Source organism: Anser cygnoides, chromosome 1, assembly GCF_040182565.1.
Source record: "Anser cygnoides isolate HZ-2024a breed goose chromosome 1, Taihu_goose_T2T_genome, whole genome shotgun sequence".
NCBI classification, from domain to species: Eukaryota; Metazoa; Chordata; class Aves; order Anseriformes; family Anatidae; genus Anser; species Anser cygnoides.
The window spans coordinates 12,569,673-12,591,161 of NC_089873.1; the positions used below are offsets into that span (position 1 = coordinate 12,569,673).

At 36.6% G+C, this 21,489-nt stretch overlaps 1 protein-coding gene across 16 annotated transcripts in view; it reads left to right on the plus strand.

The window, feature by feature from the left end:
- MAGI2 (membrane associated guanylate kinase, WW and PDZ domain containing 2) overlaps positions 1-21,489 on the plus strand; it is a 771,534-nt gene that overhangs the window by 433,808 nt on the left and 316,237 nt on the right. For all 16 annotated transcript variants that reach the window (XM_048068443.2, XM_066990186.1, XM_066990188.1 and 13 more), the window contains one exon: positions 17,978-18,097. In XM_048068443.2, the coding sequence (XP_047924400.2) occupies positions 17,978-18,097 (120 nt within the window). The remainder of the gene's footprint in view (positions 1-17,977; positions 18,098-21,489) is intronic.

Below are 21,489 nucleotides of genomic sequence, written 5' to 3' on the forward strand. Positions count from 1 at the left end.
CTTTGTTGTTGCTGCTATTGTTTTATTTTACTTTCAGAAAAACATTTACTATAGCTAAGTCAGAAAACGCCTCATCATTTTTATTCTTCATGGTCAACTAATATTCTTGGCTAGGTTTTCAAGACCTAAAGAATTATTAGATTTAATGTTTCTTTATTCTGGGATCTTTTTATACTGGAATTCGAATTGCATTATTTGAAGAAAAAAAATATATATATATTAAACCATAAAAATAAGAAATATAGTTAATAAATCAATGGTCTTAGTGCTATATTGTGCAGATTAAAAATTAAAGTCACAGTTTGATATATGGTCTAGTTACTTAGACACTTAAGTCTAAAGCTATTTTCATCAAATGGATTAACAAAGACATTCCACTAGTGCTAGACCCATGTTGTCCACTGGTTGATAATTTTGTCTAGAGGATTTATTGAGCTCCTTGTCTATGGTAAACTAGTATTACAAAATGAGAGTTACAGTTGAAAATCTGGTAACCTGGAATACAAGGTAGATTACTTGAATGGTATTCTGTATGAGCTGGTTCAACAGTTGTATAAAAGAAGTCCAGTTGTGTGGGAAGTCTAAGGCTTTTTGGTAACTGAGGAGAGCGGAGTAGGTCATGTCAGTTGTAAACTGAGTTTGTAATTCTGGTATGCCTGTTCTATATATTCAGTGAAGTCCAGTCTGCAGCTAACCTTCACCAGGGTTAGAAGGAAGCCAGCCCTCTTGGGCAAGCTTAATCTCCTGAATGCCATGAGGAAGGGGTAGTGGTTAGCCACCCTGAAACACAGCTTGGTGGACAGAAATCAAGCAGTGGTCAGGCAATGGGAAACAACTTAAGAATGACCTCACCAAATTTGTGTAAGAGTGTTTTTAGTACAGTTCAAAATGCAAACTCATTAACTTAGTCTTCAGAAATGGTTTTAAAACACAATTTTTATTTTTCTACTAACAGAGTAAGTTCTTTTCCATGGTCAGATGTACCCGATGTTCTCTTGGTCTTTTACACTTCTCAGATGCTAGTTGCCAATTTAACAGCCACCCTGTAATATCTGACCATGTATTGATGTATAGTTCTTGAAGTAAGCAATGGGTGATAAATAGAAAAAAGAATACATACCTCCCAAGGGCAAACATGCAGTGTACGACTCTTCATGCGGGTTAACTCAAAATGATGTCTTCTGAAGACATTTTGGTTTATTACATCAATTCGTATCCTATTTTCATTCAGATTTTAGAAGATAATTTACATTCTGGTTACTGGTTATTCTGTCTTTATATGCGCCAATTCAGATTCACATTCTGTTTATAGACAAAACTTTCAGAGAATGGTCTGCTTGTTGGATTGGACACTGGGTGGAAAATTGCCGGGTTTGTCAGTAGTACAGTAGTATGGTTTTCAGTTGAGAGTGGGAGGCTTTCTCACCGTTTGCAACTCCAAAGATCATTTGGAACAAGGAAAATTGATTGAAGTTGTCATTCCTAAACCAGTGAACTAGTTGCAGCAATGATGTATTTGAACCCATCTCATCCACAGCTAAATTACTCAAAAGTATGAACTGTCCGCTGTTAGTACCTGGGCCATATTTCAGATAAGTTCTTTCCAGAAAAGAGATATTTGGATAATTTGAGAAATCTCTTGACCGGTTTATTGATTATCTTTCGGGAGAAAACACCAGGGACCTGTAAGGCCTTGACTGGATTTGTCTAGTTAAAGCACCTTAACAGGAACCTGGTACAAAAGCATTTCAGCTGAGATTCATCTCATCTAACTTTAAGCACATATTGAAGGCTAATAGGTTAGGAGGCTACTGGCCCTAAATGCCTTTGGAAGTCAATGGGGAAGATAAAAGTGTCAATTTGACTACAATCACCCTCCACTGAATCCACAGAAAGCCTTGGTTGTTCGATCCTATAGCACAGACCTGAACTGAATTGTGAAATGCTTGTGAAACTATCAGTGTATATTACCCATTCCTTTAACAAGCTTTAAATTAGAATAGAACAGCAGAAGATTATTGTGTTGGTAAATAATGGCATAACAAATCTGCTGAAAATAACATTTTCTTTCTTTCTTTTTTTTCTCTTTTTTTTTTCCTCCTGAATTGGACAAAAATAAAAAAATAAAATAATAATTAAAAAAAAGATTAAAAAAATATATGTATTAAAAAAAAAAGGTCCTTTTTTTTTTTTTTTAGGAGCTAGAAGAATAGCTGGAAAATCTGAAGGGCATATAACAAAGGAAAGTTTTCCTAATATTACTGTCAGCATTTTGATAAAAGCACACATAATGAAAGAAGCAGAAAAGCTTAAGTGGAACTTAAGTGGAACTGCTATGGAAGCAGTTTACAAGGATAATGGAATAAGCATTTCGCCCAGATTCTCCACTAGTCTCTTTGTGTTTCTAAATATGGATTTTCACTCTCATATGTGGAATCCATATGCAATTCTAAGATATTACCACTGAAAATTAGTTGAGTTTGCTGTTCTAGACAATTTTGAAAGGAAAATTGGGGTGTTTGGTCTGGAATCATTTGAATCATTCACACGACTTGGACCATACATACATATATATTTTAATTTAACAGAGTTTTTCCCAAACTGTAGATGACAACATTCCCTGAAAGCCCATGACAATACGTTAGAAAGTAACAGCACAGTTTGAATCATATCACCAGAGTTTCAACTATCTTGTGAGCAGGGATAAGGACATATGGTTTTGTTACTGAGGACAGCCTTTAACAGTTGTCAGAAACTTTATTTCACCAAAGGTGAATATAAACACCTACAACTAGTTATTATAACTGCTTCTTATTCCCCCACCCTGGGAAACTGAGTAGCTGTCAACAGTCTCAAGGGATCACAAGACAAGAGATGAGACTATAAGGCTCATACCTCAGAAATAGTGATTTAAGTTTGCTAGGGCTACTAGATATAATGGGAATAAGAATACACAGTAAAAAAAATGAATTCATTTCATGAAGATATTTTATTTTCGAGAGATGATTACTGTGAAAAAGCAATAGCTATACAGTACATAGATATACAGAGCTCATGAACAAGACTGAAGTAGCAGAAATGCTAAGATGCTTAAAAGGAATGCCAACGCATATATAAATTATAATAGAAGGAATATTCACATTCTCTGCTAGCTGGGGAGATGGAATCATTGACCCACCCTCTTCAGGGAATTCAGTTTTCTGATATGAATTATTAGAGCTACAAATTCTTTAATAGTAATTAATTACATCTGCAAAAATAAAAGTAATATAATTAGAAATGTTTCAAGCTGATATAAGTACTTTTAATTTCCTCTGTTATCCTCAGTAGCAACAGATGCCAGTTCTTGCTATCCATTTGGAGTTAAAATAAGTGTAATTAAGTCATCTCTAGTGACTACTCAATTGAATGTTCCAAGGTTGATTGTTACAACTCATCATATCAGAAAATGAAACCTTACTGTACATGAAAGGCAGCAATTTTAATTAGCCAATTAGAGTTACACTCACCAACAACTTTTCTTTCAGAACTACCAAAACCAAGAAGAATATCAAGGTCAAATCTTTCCAGTTGTCCTAAGCCCATCTCTATTCAGACATAACCTTCCACTTAACACTTACATTCCACTGGAAGAGGGAAATTGTCCGTTACTTGGAACAAGTAGTCTTCATGAAATTATGTTCACCAAAGCTATAGTTATACTTCAGAATTAATTCCTGTAGGAGACAATAATAGCAGGGGGCTTCTCCGCATTCAGAATTACATGTGGTATTTATTTCCTCGCTTTCACTGCATTTGACTCCTTTGAAGTTAAATCTAAGCTTATTTTTTCTATCTTCAGAAGAATTTACAGGGTCTTTAAAATTTATTTAAATACTTAAAGATAGTCGCTATGTCTAAATCTGCAACAGACACTTTTATGTTTGTGAATATGCAATAAAATAATGACTCTTGCATAAATAATTTATTTAACTTGTTGCTGAGGAATGTTTATTTATTTATTTATTTATTAATATAAGTTTAGCTGAGAATACTTTTATTCCTAAAAACAGATGGGAAGATATCTGCTTCAAATAGTTTTTTATTGTTGTTGTCATCATCGTCTTTTTTTTTTTTTTTTTAATGAGAAGACATTTTTATTTGGGGAGGGTGGATAATTTAATATAAAAACTAAGATGGTTTAAAAAAAAATACACCTCTTTTCTGAGTAACAGAGTGGAAGTATTCCATGACATTTTCATTTATCTGACAGAAGGAGAATAGTTTTTCTATATCACTGTTTTAAACTGGATTTTTGAGAACAACAACAAAAAAAATCAAACATGTTTCCCTGCATAACTGCATAAATTCATAGTTCAGTCCAAACTTTATTGCCTTTGAGGAATAGTGGATGAAGAAGAACAACAGAAAAGTTTTTTTGCGAGGAATCCACAAATTATTGTGAATATCCTACTTTTGCTGTTTGTAGTGAAATGTAAGAGGAGGAAAGAGGCAACAAGATGCCGTCTATTGTTTTAGAAAGAGGCAAGAAAACATGTGGTTGTTATGTCGAGGTGCAGGAGAGGTACAGCATTTCATAGCCTGTAACTTTCATGTGAGAAACGTGCTTCTGCACGGACAGAGCAACACTGCTGTGGGAAGCAGCCTCACAACATGAATCCTCCTGCTCAAAGCATTCCTGCAGAATGTTGTGGCATTCTGCAATAAGACATCTTGTCTAGCGCTGATGGGATCCCTACTGCGGGAATACAATTGCCTGTGTCTCTGCTCAGCTTCTGCTCTGATGTCTGGATAGCAGTTGGCCACCAGGGATTTCAGCTGTGAATCTGCCAGTGGTGTTGCGCACAGTATTGCAAAGCCAATCATTCATTTCTTTGAACTCTGTTCATTCAATGTGAGTGTAGCAGTATCTGCTATTACATATGGGGGGTTTTGTCACCAAACCAAGGCCTGGGCCAGCTGCCTGGTGAATGGTGCACAGATTAGGCTGCATATATCAACTCTGGGGCAAAAGCCAAGGAGTAAAACTGTCAAAACAATCTATGGACTGGAAGACAGAGAAAACACAGTGAATGCAAGTCTCTTCTAACAGAGATCATCTGTTGTAGTTTTCCAAAGTACTTTTTTATTCACCATAATACACAAACTCTAAATTGTCTTGTGCCCCCATGCCTTGTTGGATAGATATTGTCCAAAGATACAATAGGACACAGCTATGAAAACTATGAAGGGAGAATTTTAGACTTGTGTTGAAGACAGCTCCATTTTAAGTACTGATATTTACTTATTTTTTCAGAATAAATTCCTTTCATCTTTCTGTGTCATCTGCCTTAATCCGCAAATAGCTCTTAAAATACTGTTATTGTTTCATACTATTGATTCATTAATTAACCATTCTGTATTATTGACTGTATTATTGACACAACTGAAGTGAGTTTGGGCTAGGAACATCTGTGGGTGGTTTCTAGGGAAGGCTTTTCCTCAGTCCTGATTTTAATGCCTCTAAAAGCAAGACTGTAGATCTCTAAAATCCATTTATAAATATTTTGAGAGATTTAGCTAAACACTTCACAAATCCTTTTATAAATATACTATTAAATAGACATAATACAGTGTGACTAGCTCTGTAACGTTTGAATAAAATATTTAGAGTTAATATCAGCTTTTTTTTTTCAGTTCAGAAGTTATTATTGCTGGCTTTGAAGAACCTTTCAAGGGACACTATGGTCTGTGTATGATTTAAACAGGTTCTTCAGTTCTCTGTAGCAACATGTATGAGCTGCCTAAGAAAAGTCATCTACAACAGTTTATTCATAATGTTAATAAAATCAAGTGGTATAAAAGCAGGTTCTGTTGCCGATAGTGGAAGTGTTGCCCCTTATACCAGCTCTGGTATGTTTCCGGGATTTCTGAAAGTACAGCAGAATAATATGTGGTATGAACAGATGTTTTGCTGTCAAAGTTCAACAAACTAACCCAAATCTCACTTAATAATATTTAAATTGGATGCTCCAGTCACTTGGACCTTTAGTAGGTATAATATAATTGCTAGCCCTGGGCAAAAAGTCATCTATAATAGATGACTGTTTAGCAGGCCCACTCATGTCTGTAGTCTACTATGCAGGTAATTCTTTAACTACATCACCCCTTCTTAAAGTGTTCTGAAAATATGACATTTCCCAGAAAAAAAGTTCTGTTCCTCCAAAGACCTCAAGAAACCATGTTCTAATTAAGCTTTCCTAGTTGTACAAAGTATTTTGCATGTAATTAAGTGTATCTTTATTTTATTAGTAAGATCAAAAGTAAGATCTCATTATCCAAAGACTTATAAATCTGAAGGAATATATGGAAACACAGATATGCATGCACACATGATTCTCTCATCAAAATGCCCTAATCCATGGCTTGATTTTTCAGATAGTTCTCTTTTGCACATATATTCACTTTCATGTAAAACCAGTTATTTATAGTGGACTGAAGGTATATGTGGGTGTAAACAACTTTGTGCAACAGGAGTCAAAGCCTAAACTTCCAAAAGCTGGAAGCTTTTTTGTCATGTTTTATTGTATAGCATTACCTGAAAGAGTGGAAATCCATGAAAGAGCAACAGTAAGTACATAAAAAATATACAAAAATAATGTTCAACTTTATTATTTTCATGGTTGATAACTAACTCTTGCTTTAAAACAAACAAACAAGCAAAAGAGAACAACAACATGCAATCAAATTTGAGGCAATAATGTGTAATTCAGAATATCTCATAACTGATTTTTCTTTTTTTCATTTTTTTCACTTTTTAAGCATCACATTCTTTCAGGAACCTATCTAACTTTTGTATTGTCCATAATTTGCCTGTTTGATATTTTCAAGGAATTATGCAGAAAATATTTTAAGTGTTTATGAAATCTGCATTAAAACAACAGATTTTCTGATTGTTCTTACAAGTATCTTCTGTAACATTCCACGCTTAATTTTACAAGAATATGTTCTTGATACTGAAAAAGAGATGTTTTATCTGCTCAAAGGTACTTCTATGTAACTTGTATAGTTGGGCTTAATGCTGGGTCAGAGTAGTTCTTAAAAGAAAATACCCTGCAGAGTTAATGAGGAATTCACTGACAGCAGGAAAGTGACCCAATTCAAATCATGATTACTAGGCAATGAGTTACGTGCCTTTATAGAGGGAATATATTTGATATATACACTGTTATATCAGTGTCTGATACAGGTTGATAACATCATGAAAATGTAATGGTCAGATCCTCACACAGTGTAATATGCAGCTCTGGATATGTCACTATTTATTTCAAATAAAAGTCTTCCTTTATCTGTCTCAGTCTATAGCTCTTCTGCTAAGGTTTCTCCTTCTCCGCGTGTCTTACTGGTTCCAGTGACCCTCTCATAACTCTTTATTAGCTCTACAGATTCATAATTAACAAAATTAATAATTAACTTCCCTGCCACCAACGGCACTCTTGAGCAAGAACTACTGTCATTCACATATCCTGATTTTACTTGCTGGTCAACTCCGGTATGACTTAATAAATGATATTGGGGCTCTTTTTATGTGCATTTTACAGTGTCAGTCATGTTGCACACAAAAACAAACAAAAAACAACAAAACAACAAAAAAAATCAAAAGAATGTCAAAAACAATGTTAATCCCAAGTTATGCTAGAAACTGTTAACAATTTGGGTTAGGTTTTTATTTTGTTTAAGAGGGTTTTGTTTTTGTTGTGTTTTTGTTGCTGTTGTTGTTGTTCTTCTTCTTGTTGTTGTTCTTGTTCTTGTTTGTTTGTTTGTTTGTTTTTATGATCCAAATCCATTGTCCATGTAGTAGAAATTCTCCGACTAACTTCAGTGGACAAGGGACTGAGGCATCTATTTCTTATATTATTTCCACTACTATCATTGTGTATTGATGATCCACATGGAAAGGAAAACCTCCTTTTTAAATCACATGAATCAAACACCTAGTAATGAAAGTATTCTGTCCATAAGTTCTTTTTCCCTTAAGCTTGGGTCAGAAAACCCTTGAGATGATAGTAAAAAAAATAAAAAAAAAAAAAAAAAAACTTTCTTCCAAACAGTGTCTGATTTTTCTCTCCATGTACAGGTAGCATTGCAAATAATGCTGCAGTCTCACAACTCAGCAAGAGCTAAATGCCTGGTCTTGCTTCATTGTAGAACATTTAGCCCCTTTACTAACGTGTTTGAATTGATAAACCTGAAGATATTCTTCATAATAAAATGTGTCAATATCCTCTTTATTAATGCAATTTGAAATTATTACCTCTCAAAAATATTTTCAGGAATGTGAAATTCAGTTTCTGCAATTATTTTTCTAGAGATGCAAGAGAAATTGCTGGTATACCACACTTAGAAAGATGAAAACCTTTTCTCTTTATGACCTGTAGCAAGAACGGGCTTACGGCACTGTGTTTTATGTTGTTAGGAGAAGTATCATAAACACTTGGAAACACTTTCTGCCTTCTAGCACCTCTAAAATCACTTTACTTGAAAATTATGTTTGTTATGCTCTTCAGCTGGGAATTCAGTAGATCAAGACAAATGTGGTGTTTTCTTTGCTTAATTCAGTTAGTAAGTTGACAAGACAGGTATAATTTCCCGTACATTTCAGTTCCTCACAACAATAGTGTCCCTGAGTATTTTGGCAAATGAACAAAACAGCTAATTAAACATCATTGAAATTTTCTAAGGCAAAGTGTATACAAGGTCATATCAAGGGCTCAGCTGAAGTTTATTAAAGATTAGCAGTCTGTTTCTGCAGGAGGGATCCCTCCAGCTACTGTAATGTATGACAGCCTGGCATAGTGATTTCTCTGGAAACAACAAGCTGTTGTACACACAACAGAACAGAATTTGTTTTACAGAATAAATTTTCAGTAGAATGTCTTAGAAAGGGCTTGATATATTAAAGATCTTCTTGTCTTTATATTTTGTTATATTTGTAGCAAATACGCACAATAACATTTTATTTTTCACTATACATTTGGAAAATGAATCTAGGAGTAGGTTATGCAAAAAGGGCTAGTTTACTACTCTGTAACTCATTTACACTGTAAAGCCTTGTGACAAAGACGTACCTCTGCTTTTTTGCTTACCTCTTTCAATAGGAACTAATCTGCAACTCCTAATGCAAATACAGCAAAATAACAGTGAAGGTGTCTGGATAGGAAAGAAGTGTGCCATGTTTGCCCTTAACTTGCAATGAAAAAGGGTAATAGTATAAATATTTATAATGTACCTAGAAGCCCACAGCATTGAAAACTATGCGTAAGGTTTGTGAGTAGGTAAAGGACTAAGACCTTTATTTCTGCTCTCTTGCCCATCATATAGACTATAAATGAACACTAGTGTGTTATCATCCTTGTAATGGTGTCAATGACTAAGATATGGATTATTTACTGTGCAAGGATGAAGTGTTCTTGAAAATATGTCTCTGGTACTGAGCACAGGACACCTTCTCATCTTTACTGTCATAGTTCTGGTGATTTTAACTAATATTTGTAATCCTATACTGACACATAAATAAATTTGGTTCTTTTCTTATTACAGAAGTACATGGAGTTAACAATAAAAGAATATTGAGAGAGAACCTTTCCTGCTTTTGAAAGTAGCAGAGTTGGACAGAGACTGTGAAGATTCAATGATTTTAAAGAGCAGAAATATTTGGGGAAGTCAATCTGAATATCTTGTTCTTACATAAGCACTAAGAAATATCATACACTTGTAATCATACACTTGGATACCAAGATTAAAAATAAAGAAAAGAGGCATATTTCTTAGTTGTTTTCCTGTCTGTGGAATCTGGTGTGGAGCTTTCTAACACTAGAGTCCTTCCAGGGTTAGTAATTCTAAAATACTTTTACTAATAATGGAAATTTGGATTGAACACTACATGAATTGACCATTTTTCCAATCTGCATTAGCAATCAACATTAAAATTCTACGTTAAATGTTATTTATTGTTCCCCAAGCTCATATAAGCAAGATTTCAATTGCTATTAAATTAACACACTCCTTTTCTTATTCATTGTAAAGATTTCTTATCTGTCTAAATTTATACCCTCAGGTGCCTAACATTCAGTTAAAAGAAAAATGCACTTCCAAAAGTTATTCATGTAAACGGTTTCTTATTCCTCTCCAGAAAGACAGCACCACCATATAACACCGATAACATATAACACTGAGCTCAGAATGCCTGCACTGAAGTGTGATCATTCACAATATTTGTCCTGTATCACAGAAGAACAAACAAGATGCAAAGGCAAATGTTCTTTTTCTTTGAAAACATCTGCCACATAGATTAAATATCTCTAAACTGTACAAAGTAGCCATCTTGAAGTTATAATATATCCAGACAAAATAGTAGCTTGATGACTACTAACAGTCACTCATATGACCCCAACTTGTTTTTGAGAGCAAATCAGGGAACTATACAAGTACTGCTGATACATCCTGATCGCAGTCAAGATTAGCCTGTGTTTAAAAGTCATGAAATATTATAGCATAGTCCAGTACTTTTTGATTATGAGAATTAGAATTTGAGGGTGACATTATGAGTAATATTAAAAATTGTTCACCCTCTGCAGTTTTGCCTGCAGATTTCCCCACATTGTATACAATCTGATATCCATAACTCTACATATAACTTTGCTTGCAAAACTTTAGGCTTTTGGATTTTCTGTACCATGCTGTGCCAGCTGATGTGGTTTGCTTTAGATTCTGGCTTATAATTCAGGTTAAGGCTTCTGAGCATAGGCAGATCTCTTTGCCATTGCATAAAATTTGTCTGTCAAACTGTGAAAGTTTTTAAAAATTAGAAAGCTCAGAACTGATTTTTTTAATTTTTTTATTTTTATAATGACTGAATTAATGAAATTATAACCTATCCTGGACTGGTTAGAGGTAGACAGTTTAAAAATTAAAATAAGAAGCTTAAAGCTGCTTTTAATTGAACATTTTTATAGCCAAGGTCTCTCCTGAACTGTTCATCCTGATCTGACCCAGTCTTTACTCACAGACTTTCTCACAGACTTTCTCTCAGTCTTAAGCATGTACAAGTGAAATTTATGTTTGAACAGTTGTAGGAGGAGTCAGCGTCAGAAAGTTTTATAGTCTTTTCAGGCTTGCAGATTGACAAGCTCATAAAAGCTTGTCAAGGACAAGGATGAGTCAAGAACAGTCAGAATCATTACAGACAATGTAGTACAAGCTCCTGCAATTTCTAAGGTACCTCCACACCATCAGGTAACTTATACCAGTCATGGTTACTTGCAAGTTATTCTTTGTGTGTCTTCTGTTCAACAGCAATGATAGATTGCATTTGTCATAAATATGCACAATGTAAATATGCCTTGCTGTTTTTGATCCTGCAAGATCTAAAAGTATCATATTCTTTCATTATGGAATTCAAAGATTTTTTTTTCCTATGTTACCATAGTAACAAAATGGTAACTGGGTTCCTATGTTCATTTTACATTAATAAAAAGCTAAACATTATAAGCAGTAGGAACTGTGTCCTGTTAAGCCTTGATTCTGTATAGCAAGAGCTGCTGTGATTCTGTAAAAATATGAGGCTTGGAATTAATCTTGTTTTAATTCTTGAATTACTGTAGCTTTCAGGCCTGCTTATCTGTCTATATGACTGTAGTTAATGGCAAAATCTATTAAGAACAGAGACTCTAGTTTAAAAGCAAAGAAAAATAAAAATTGTCTATGATCTACAAGATTCTTATATATAGACTTCAATGTTCAGATCTTGATGGATATTTAAGATTCTCCAGTAACTGCCTCTAAATCTGTTAACGTGTACATTGCAAAACCTATGGGGTTTACAAAAAGGTGTAAAGAAGGTAGAAGTATTAATAGCAGCAACTCAGTTCCTCCAGGGTAGAGGAGTAAAAGAAGTGATAACTATTGATTACTCCATTAGCCAGGGAATTGCTTTAACCATTTGCAAGATCTCAGGTCCTCCAGGCTGAGGGAATGAGGACTGCTGCAGGAGGAAAATGGGACTCAGTAAGATTTTATCAAGAGCAATAAAATTCTGTTGGGAATGGAAAGTGCTGTACCTGGGATAAGAGTCACCCTGAACAAATGCAGCTAGTGATCATGGTTTGCTCTTGCCTCCGTTTTTTGGAGGTGATTGATATCCTGTAGGATATGACTCAGTTTACAACACCACACAGAGCTCTCCTGAAGCAGACTCCCCAAGGATTATAAGAAAAGAGGGTGGAACATTCCATGTTACCATTTGAGTGAGAATATTGTCTCCTGGCATTGTAGAATATATATAGAAGGTACATGCAGAAACGGCAAGCATTTTTATAGAAAACCTTATTTTCCTTGAAAATATCCATTGTGTAATTTGCCCATTTCCATTCAACCTTAATGATGAAGGATCTCCATTTCTACGCTGGGATTCCTAGTGAAGCTATGGGGCACAAAAGAAATGTAGAAAGGAAAACATCAGAATCACTGCTAATTATTTAGTCACCTAGCAAAATCAGTGGGAAACTGGGTTTATGGAGACTGAATTAACAAGCTGCTGTCTATAGCACACTAAAATGAAGTTCTGTTTTTTTTCTGTTTTACAACAAAAATCTGTTAGTTTCATCTTGAAGTAGAATAGGAACTTTTTGAAATCTCAGAGTGTTATAGAACTAGATAATGATTGCATCAGATGCTCTAAATAGAAGGTATCTTATGGCTACCTAAAGTGGGGATCAGTGGTGTGTAATTTGAATGGAGAACAGGGTAGAGTTAAGGTGTGTGTTAAGGATACAGAATTAGCCTGTAATTGGAATATGCATTTCAGCTGAAAGATAGCAGCTTAGACAGAATACTCAATTCATAACGTGCAGGGCACATGCAAACATTCTCATGTATGTACCATACCTGAAAGAATATGACAAGTCACATGAGGGCAGAAAGGTCCACTCTCTAGATCCCAACTGAAGAGAGAGTTTCAGAATCTAAAAGCTACTCCATTACACTGTTCTGGAATAACTGAGACGTATTGATGACAATAAGAAAATTAAGTCTACATGAGTTGGCCAAAGGTAGAGACCAAAGTAGAGAAATGCAGGGATAACTGCATCTGTTGCTGGACCTGCTATGAGACTTTGCAGTCATCCATGTGGAATAAGGTTGTTGAATATATAGGTATTTAAAAAATAAAAATCAAAAAATGCAGTGTATTAATACTTTCTATCATAGAATCACTGAGAATTTGCATTGACAGGGAGATCAGTAGGTCATCTGGTCCAACTTTCCACTCAGAAAAGGAATTACCTCCTATTGTGGTTTAGCCCCAGCAGGCAGCTCAGCACAACACAGCAGCTTGCTCACTCTCCCCAGGTGGGACAGGGGAGAGAAATGGAAAAGTAAATGAGCAAGAGCTCATGGGTTGGGACAAAAACAGTTCACAGGGTAAAGCAAAAGACACAGGTACAAGCAAAGCAAACAAGGAATTAATTCACTCCCTCCCATCATCAGGCAGGTGTTCAGCCACTTCCAGGAAAGCAGGGTTTATCATGTGTAATGGTTTCTTGGGAAGACAAATGCCATCACTCTGAGCATCTCCCCCTTCCTCCTTCTTTACCCCAGCTTTTATTGCTGATCATGACACCACATAGTATGGAATCTCTCTTTGGTCAGTCTGGGTCACCTGCCCTGCTGTGTCCCCTCCCAGCTCCTTGTGTACCCCCAGCCTCCTCACTGGCAGGGCAGTACGAGAAGCAGAAAAGTCCTTGGCTCTGTGTAAGCACTGCTCTGCAGCAACTAAAAATGCTGGTGTGTTATCAACACAATTTTCACCAAAAATCCAAAACACAGCCTTGTCTGTGAGCCTCTACAAAGAAAATTAACTCTGTCTCAGCCAAAACCACAACACGTGGAATATTGTGTTCAGTTCTGGGCCCCTCAGTTCAGGAAGGACAGGGAACTGCTTGAGAGAGTCCAGCACAGAGCCACGAGGATTATTAATTGAGTGGAGCATCTCCCTTACGAGGAAAGGCTGAGTGAGCTGGGTCTCTTTAGCTTGGAGAAGAGGAGACTGAGGGATGACCTTATTAATGTTTATAAATATGTAAAGGGTGAGTGTCAGGAGGATGGAGCTAGGCTCTTCTCGGTTACATCTAATGACGGGACAAGGGAGAAGAGGTGCATATGGCCAAAATGGGTTCCGCTTAAATATGAGACAAAACTTTTTCACAGTGAGGGTGACGGAGAACTGGAACAGGCTGCCCAGGGGGGTTGTGGAGTCTCCTTCTCTGGACACATTCAAAACCCGCCTAGATGTGTTCCTGTGCGACCTGATTTAGGTGTTCCTGCTCTGGCAGACGGATTGCACCAGATAATCTTTCAGGGTCCCTTCCAATCCATAACATTCTGTGACTCTGTGACACCTCCATGTGTTATGTAATTTGTATTTTTGTCTGATTCTTCAATAATTGTTAAACTTTTGGTAATCCTAATTTGGCCATAAAACTTATTGAAGAAACAATGAGAGGTATTTGTCTAATATGCCAGCTTCTTCCCAGTGCCACATCTAGGAACAAAACAGACTTCATTTGCTAAAGTTTGCATATCTCTTGTGTTTAATGACGAAGTTGCCATTCCTGTCAATAGACATTGGGAGTGAAATATTTCTCAGGAGACAGCATGCAGATCAAACATCTGATGCCTGGGCTGTTAGCAGAGCTCATGGGAGCTCAGGGGCTTGCCAGGATCCCTGTGCTTCTGCAAAGTTATCAGAAGAGACTGGAGATCTTTGAGGATGCTGCTGCATCCCCAGCGGTCAGATATTCCATATGGAGTAAATTCAGCATATATATGGACACTTTAAGAGTTTCAGTGCTATAATCATACCCTTCCAGAAATTCTATAGTAATTATCCTACTTAACCCATTTCTACAAATATGAATTTGTATAGATAACTGACAAATAAGAAGAGTTTTACTTCAAATGTTATAATGAAAAGGAAATTGAAATCAGACTAATGAAGGAATGAGGGAAAATGTCTTATAGATTTATAAAAACATATTCCTGATGTTGGCTACTGTGGTGGTTTTACTCGGGTGGGTGGCTGAGCTCCACCACAACCGCTCTCTCACTCCCCCTCCTCAAAGAGGAACGGGGAGAAAATACGATGAAAAGGGCTCAAGGGTTGAGATAAGGACGAGGAGATCGCACAGTAATTATCATGACAGGCGAAACAGACTCAGCGTAGGGAGATAGTAAGATTTATTACCTATTACTAACAAGCTAGAGAAGTGAGAAACAAAGAAAAGAAACCAAAAGCACCTTCCCCCCCATCCACCCTCTTCCACCTCCTCCCCCTGAGCGGCGCAGGGGAACGGGGGAATGGGGGTTGTGGTCAGTCTGCAGCGCTTCTTCTCCGCTGCTCCTTCTCGGTCACTCTCATCCCCTGTGCTGTGGGGTCCCTCCCACGGGATGCAGTCCTTGCTGAACTGATCCAGCGTGGGCTGCCCACAGGCAGCAGCTCTTCAGGAACTGCTCCAGATATGGGTCCGTACCACGGGGTCCATCCCTCAGGAGCAAACTGCTCCAACCTGGATCCCCCACAGGCAGCAGCTCCTGCCAGGTCACCTGCTCCTGCGTGGTCTCCTCTCCACGGGCTGCAGGTGTGGCCCAGAATCTGCTCCGGCAGGGGTCTTCCGCAGTCTCTGTCAGTGCAGGTCCACCTGCTCCACTGTGGTCTCCTCCACAGGCTGCAGCGTGGAACCCTGCTCCACCGTGGTACTCCACGGGCTGCAGGGGGACAGCCTGCTTCACCATGGTCCTCACCACAGGCCACAGGGGACTTCTGCTCTGGCGCCTGGAGCACCTCTCCCCCTCCTTGATTGACCTTGGTGCCTGCAAGGCTGTTCCTCACTCCTCTCACTCTCCCAGCTGCTGTGTGGCACAGTGTGGGTTTTTTTTTTTTTTCCCTGTCTTAAATATGCTCTCACAGAGGTGCAAAACAACATCACTTATTGGCTCAGCTTTGGTCAGCTGTGGGGCCCTTACCAAAAATGGGGCAGCTTCTAGATCCTTCTCACAGAAGCCACCCCTATGGCCCCCTGGTACCAAAACCTTGCCACATAAACACACTACAGCTACTAAAATATTTTCTTCTCGGGTCTTTGTCATAGCCAGTCAGGCTGCTTTTGAGAAGCAGTGCCTACAATGAACAGTTCAGATAACATAACTAAAACACCATTATGTCTTTATGTCTTCACTGACAACAAGGAGTTTGGATAACTGTGCAGTGCTTCACCAAAGCCAAGCACCAGCCAGTAGGAATCACCAGGAGCACAGGAGTCCTGTCATTGTCAGTGAGAAAAAATGACACATTTAATGCGGTTCATCACACAGAAATATCCATTAGATCTAAATGAAGAGTGGAATTCAGTATGAGATTGAGACCTACGTCTTAGGGCTTAATTCAGTTGCTTAAACACAGGATCCTAGCAGTAAGTGAAGTGCCCTAGAGTATCCTCCTTGGTTCCCAGTTTCCGTTCCAGAAGGATGTGGGTCTGCCATATGCCTTTGTATTTCTACTGCCTTTATGTAGACATTTGAGATATCTCAGACACAAAAAGAGACCTATGTATAGAAAAATGAATTGAACTCATAGCAGGTAGGCAGATGAATAGCTCTATTGCTTCTACCATTGACAAGATCTCTGTTGACTTCAATAGTTCATGCACATGAAACAGCTGTAGACAACTACACTTAATTTTCTTACTCTTACAAATAAACTCCTCCCTCCCCCCCCTCAAAAAAAAAAAAAAAAAAAAAAAAAGACTCTTTGGGTTTAAATTCAGGTGTCTGAATAATATGCATCAAAAAGTAGATGAAATAGATTCTGACCTGAACAGATTCCTGAGTCACTAATGCATAATATGAGAGTCAGAATACAGTGTTTAATATTAAGTGGATTAATAACTAAGGAAAAGACACTGTCTTTTGCAAAACATTGTGATGTTATACTTTTGTCCAGGAAATGGAAGACTTAGTTCCTATCCACTTCCTAGTGCCAACAATCTTGAAACCAAACCCTACAAGTGTGATGCAATCACTACAGTATAGGAAAGAATTGATTAATATGTGTCAAACACTCTGAAGCTGAGGAGGACCTCTAACTCTCCCATCTCCAAATGGAGTTTTGAGTTGTACTTAGTGGTTTCAGTCAAAATAGGGATAGCCTAGTCACAAAATAAATAAATAAATAAATGGGCAGTTAGGAAATTAGATGAAATTCAGATTCTTTCTTGCTAACATCTCAACTTCTCCTAGCTAAGGCTGAGTCATTTCTCACCATGTATGAAATATTTTCTGTCGGCATTTATAGAACTCTGTCATCCAGAGATGACAATAGAGGCAATAACTAAATTTAAGTACCTCTGTAGGTTGACAGCACAGTTAGCAGGTGATCTGAATCACTCATTCTCTTAATCTTATCCATTTATCAAGTCCACTTAAGGAACTGAAACAAGCAGTATGAACATAACCTTTATACATTTACTTACATATTTATTACTTTGTGTACTAAATAAATGTTTAAAAGAGCATGGAATGGATTATTTGTAGACAACACTTTGTTTGAAGCTACAGAAAATACACATTAAAAAGTCCTGTTACCTTTGAATTCCTGGTCTTTGTAGCAATGTAAAAGGAATAACAATATGATACATTTTCATTAGTGAGAATAAATGATCTGGGTTCAAAGAGTGTTTATCTCAGCCTTACACATACATCTCATATAACTCTGTAGGCTTCCATAGATGTAACTGTATGGTCTTGAAAGACATTCTGTAGAAGGCGATGTGCTACATATTGTGTTGTTTGTAGAGTTTTCTTTATAAATTGTTCAAAACTTTCAAAAAGATCATTCTACGTTTAGGTCATGTATTTGACAGCGTACCTTTCTTATTGTTAATAGGCACCACAAGGCCACATAAGGAGGGGGAAGTCCCTGGTGTGGACTATATTTTCATCACTGTTGAAGATTTTATGGAATTGGAGAAAAGTGGTGCTCTCTTAGAAAGTGGAACATATGAAGGTAAGTACACTTTTACTGCTAAATCTGTCTCATCTTTCCATTATGCTTTTTTCTAATTTGATGGAATTGCATTGGGATATCCCATGTGATATATGTAGAAATGTGTCATTTCTACTGATACCAGGCATTTGTGAAGAGCCATATGGCAATTATGAAAATATTTTCATATGTGAAATTTAAATGCAGATGGGTGCATTGTAATTTTAGCATATTATACGAGTTAAGAGAAACAAGATAATACATTGATTACGGTTATAGGAAAGAAATACTATTTCTTTATGGCAAATACCCAAGGATATTTCCACAAATTTTAAGCTATCAACTCCATTTCTAACATAGGACAAACAAATTCTAAAACAGAAATCAGTTGTAAAGCTGACGATTCTTTGCATGTGTGATCTTGCAAATACCAATGTATATCAGAGGTTGAAGCAGCACTATTTAAGTAAAACAGGAAGGATTTGCTGTCGTCTCTTATGAGCTTTGTAAAGTTATTGGGAAGATAATTTTGTAATATGACAGAGGGATAGGAGCTGTCCTAGTGACTCCAGGAAAAATAGCTGCACATGGGGCAAAGAACAAGAAACTTTGTGTAGAGAAGGATCCCCAGAAGAACTGTTGATTCATCTGATTCAAATCTTTCCCAAAACATAGCTATCCTGAAAGTGAAACTACCATGGCAGAGCCTTTAAATAAAACCAGAATTGTTACAGTATTTAAACCTCATGCTTCTTAGAAATGTACTAGTATTTAAGGTAACTGAATAGTGGATGGATCCTTTTACTGTAGTCTTCAATTTTGAAAGCAAAATGGCAGTGAACACCCTTTTTATGAAAAATATGACCTATACATATGAGAATAGCTATGTGAGTAGAACCACTTACAGGAAGCAGCCCCATATTTTTACCTTGCAGCAGAAAACGCAATGAAGACATTTTGTCCTGACTTCGTCCCTGTCAAGGAAAGCATCTGAAGATAAATAAGCTATTCACCCCAAAGAAAATCATTAGCTGTGTTATAAATATCAGGAAAGAAAATAATCCCTTCTCACCTAATCAGCACAAAGTACCCACCGGAAAGTAAATAAATTTTCATAAAGAGTTATATCAATACAGAAATTGTAACAAATATTTCCATTAACAAAGGTCAAATAAAGGAAAATATATCTTCTTTTTCTTTCCTACTTTTTTCCCACTGTCTGACACCAAATTAGAAGTTATAGTTAGAAGGTAGTTATAGGTAGAAGTTATAAATATTAATAGAAGTACAACACCACAATTTTACGTTTTTCTGACATGGATTAAGTAACAAACCTTTCTGGAAGAACCTTTTTGTTACCTTAGGTGTTCGAAGCTAAGTTTAAAGGAGCTTAAGCATAGTCTGTCTTTGCTTGACCATGTAATTTCATTAGTTTGTAGCAAGTCTGTAGAGATTGAACTGCTAGGTTAAATTAATTCACAGTGCTCTTCTGTCCCTCGAGGGATACTGAGAGGTGTCTTTTAATACTAGCTATCAGAGCTGAGTGGACAGCAAGGTGAAATACCGGTTGGGGAAGTCTGTATAGTTCCTTAGGCTGGCTGGGGACCTAGCTGAAGACAGGGCCAAAGTCATGGCTACACAATGTCTATCATATCATTCTCTGATCACTGATGACAAGTTCACTGAAGTCAGGAAGTCAGAAACTGAAGGAAAACCAAAATGATCTCAACTTACCAATTTCTGCATGAATTCTTTCTTTGACTCTAATGTTTCACAGTCAGAATATGTGTATTATGCCAAATAATATATAATATATTAACTATGTATTACAGTAGTATATATATATAATTTATTAGAAAATATTCATAGTTTACAGATGCAATTTCTCCTGTTCCCATAGAGATGTCTGGCCAGGACCTTATTAAGTTACATCCCCCCATTTGCCTGATTAATTCCTCATGACTGTAGTACATTCCTCAGGGAAGGATTTTGCTGTTCGTTCGGTCACAAGTTTGCTGAGCACATTGTCTTCAGTGATTAAGTCTACTGTTGACAATCATAACAACCAGAGCAAAGAAAATTTCCCCCACCAAGAGAAGATGATTTTTGAGTCCTTCCATAGATCAGCAGCTTATGTGAATGTGCCTGTTCTTGGAGCCGAGTTTCTTCTCCTTATCAGCACTGAATATCAGGTTTCTGAAACCAATCAGTCTTCTTTTTAATGATCACCTCTGTTAATAGATTGGTTTGCAGATACTGATTTGCATGATATTTCTTGAAAAGATCATTCTGTATTTAACTAAGTTTTATAGTTTAGCTGAGTTACCTTGTGTTGACTATACAACCATGACCGTTATGGATTAATTTATCTCTAACAAGAAGGGATTTCTCATTAAATTGAGATAAAATAAATAAATAAATCAGATTCTGTGTATGTGTGTAGTTTTTCACCAGTTAGCAACTACTAGGGCTGATTCAGTTCATTTACCTTCAACTGTATGAATTCTAAAGAGAATCAGAAATAACCATGTAACCTAGATGAGAAAGCCAAGTGGTTTACCTGACACTGACTTTTTGTGTTGTAACCTATGGTATTTGGTATTTTTAGGAGGCAGGATATTTTCTCATACTAATGAAAAGACCAGTTACCAATTGGATTTTTTTTTTCTAGTGCATGCAAATAACAGTTGCAATTACGACCTGAACCTGGTATAATTCAAAGGCAAAACCAGTTTATATTCTCAGAGAAGAATATTTCTATACTTCTGTCTTCTCAAACACTTTAAAAAAATCTTCTATTTATTTATTTACTTGTTTGTTTGTTTTTAAATAGATTTGAATTTATAAAAGTTTCAGATTTAAAAAATAGGATGCTCTATATCCTCTTCCCTACATGGACTTTGAATATGCCTTTCTTTGTCTACCACTTTTGTGACAAATGTAAATGACTGCAGGATTCCAAAGTGTTGTAGAAAAGCAGCAGTAAGTTCATGATAAAGACTAAACTAAATACATTTTTACCCATCTTGTAAATATTTTCATTTAATTTCAGTAGGGACAAATCCATGACTATTTCTGTCTTTTCTATTTGTGGCTTTTTGAGCAACTGCTGGAAAGACCAAGCCATGTTTATAGACATGAATTCTTTCAAGCATACTTAAAGCAATAGACAGTTGCTGCATGTTTTGCAGCTTGCCTGTGGTAAAGTTCCATGGCAATCTGAGTGATATTATTCAATGCAGAATGAGATAAAAAATGAATTATACAAGGTTCTCTTCCATTCTCACTCAAATTAGCAGTCCAAGTCTCATTAACTTTAGTGAGATTGTCATTAAGTTCTAATTTTGTATTTAAATTTCAGTGAATTTCACCAATACCTTGCTGCTGGGAGCAGGGAGTGTTTGCCTGAAGTA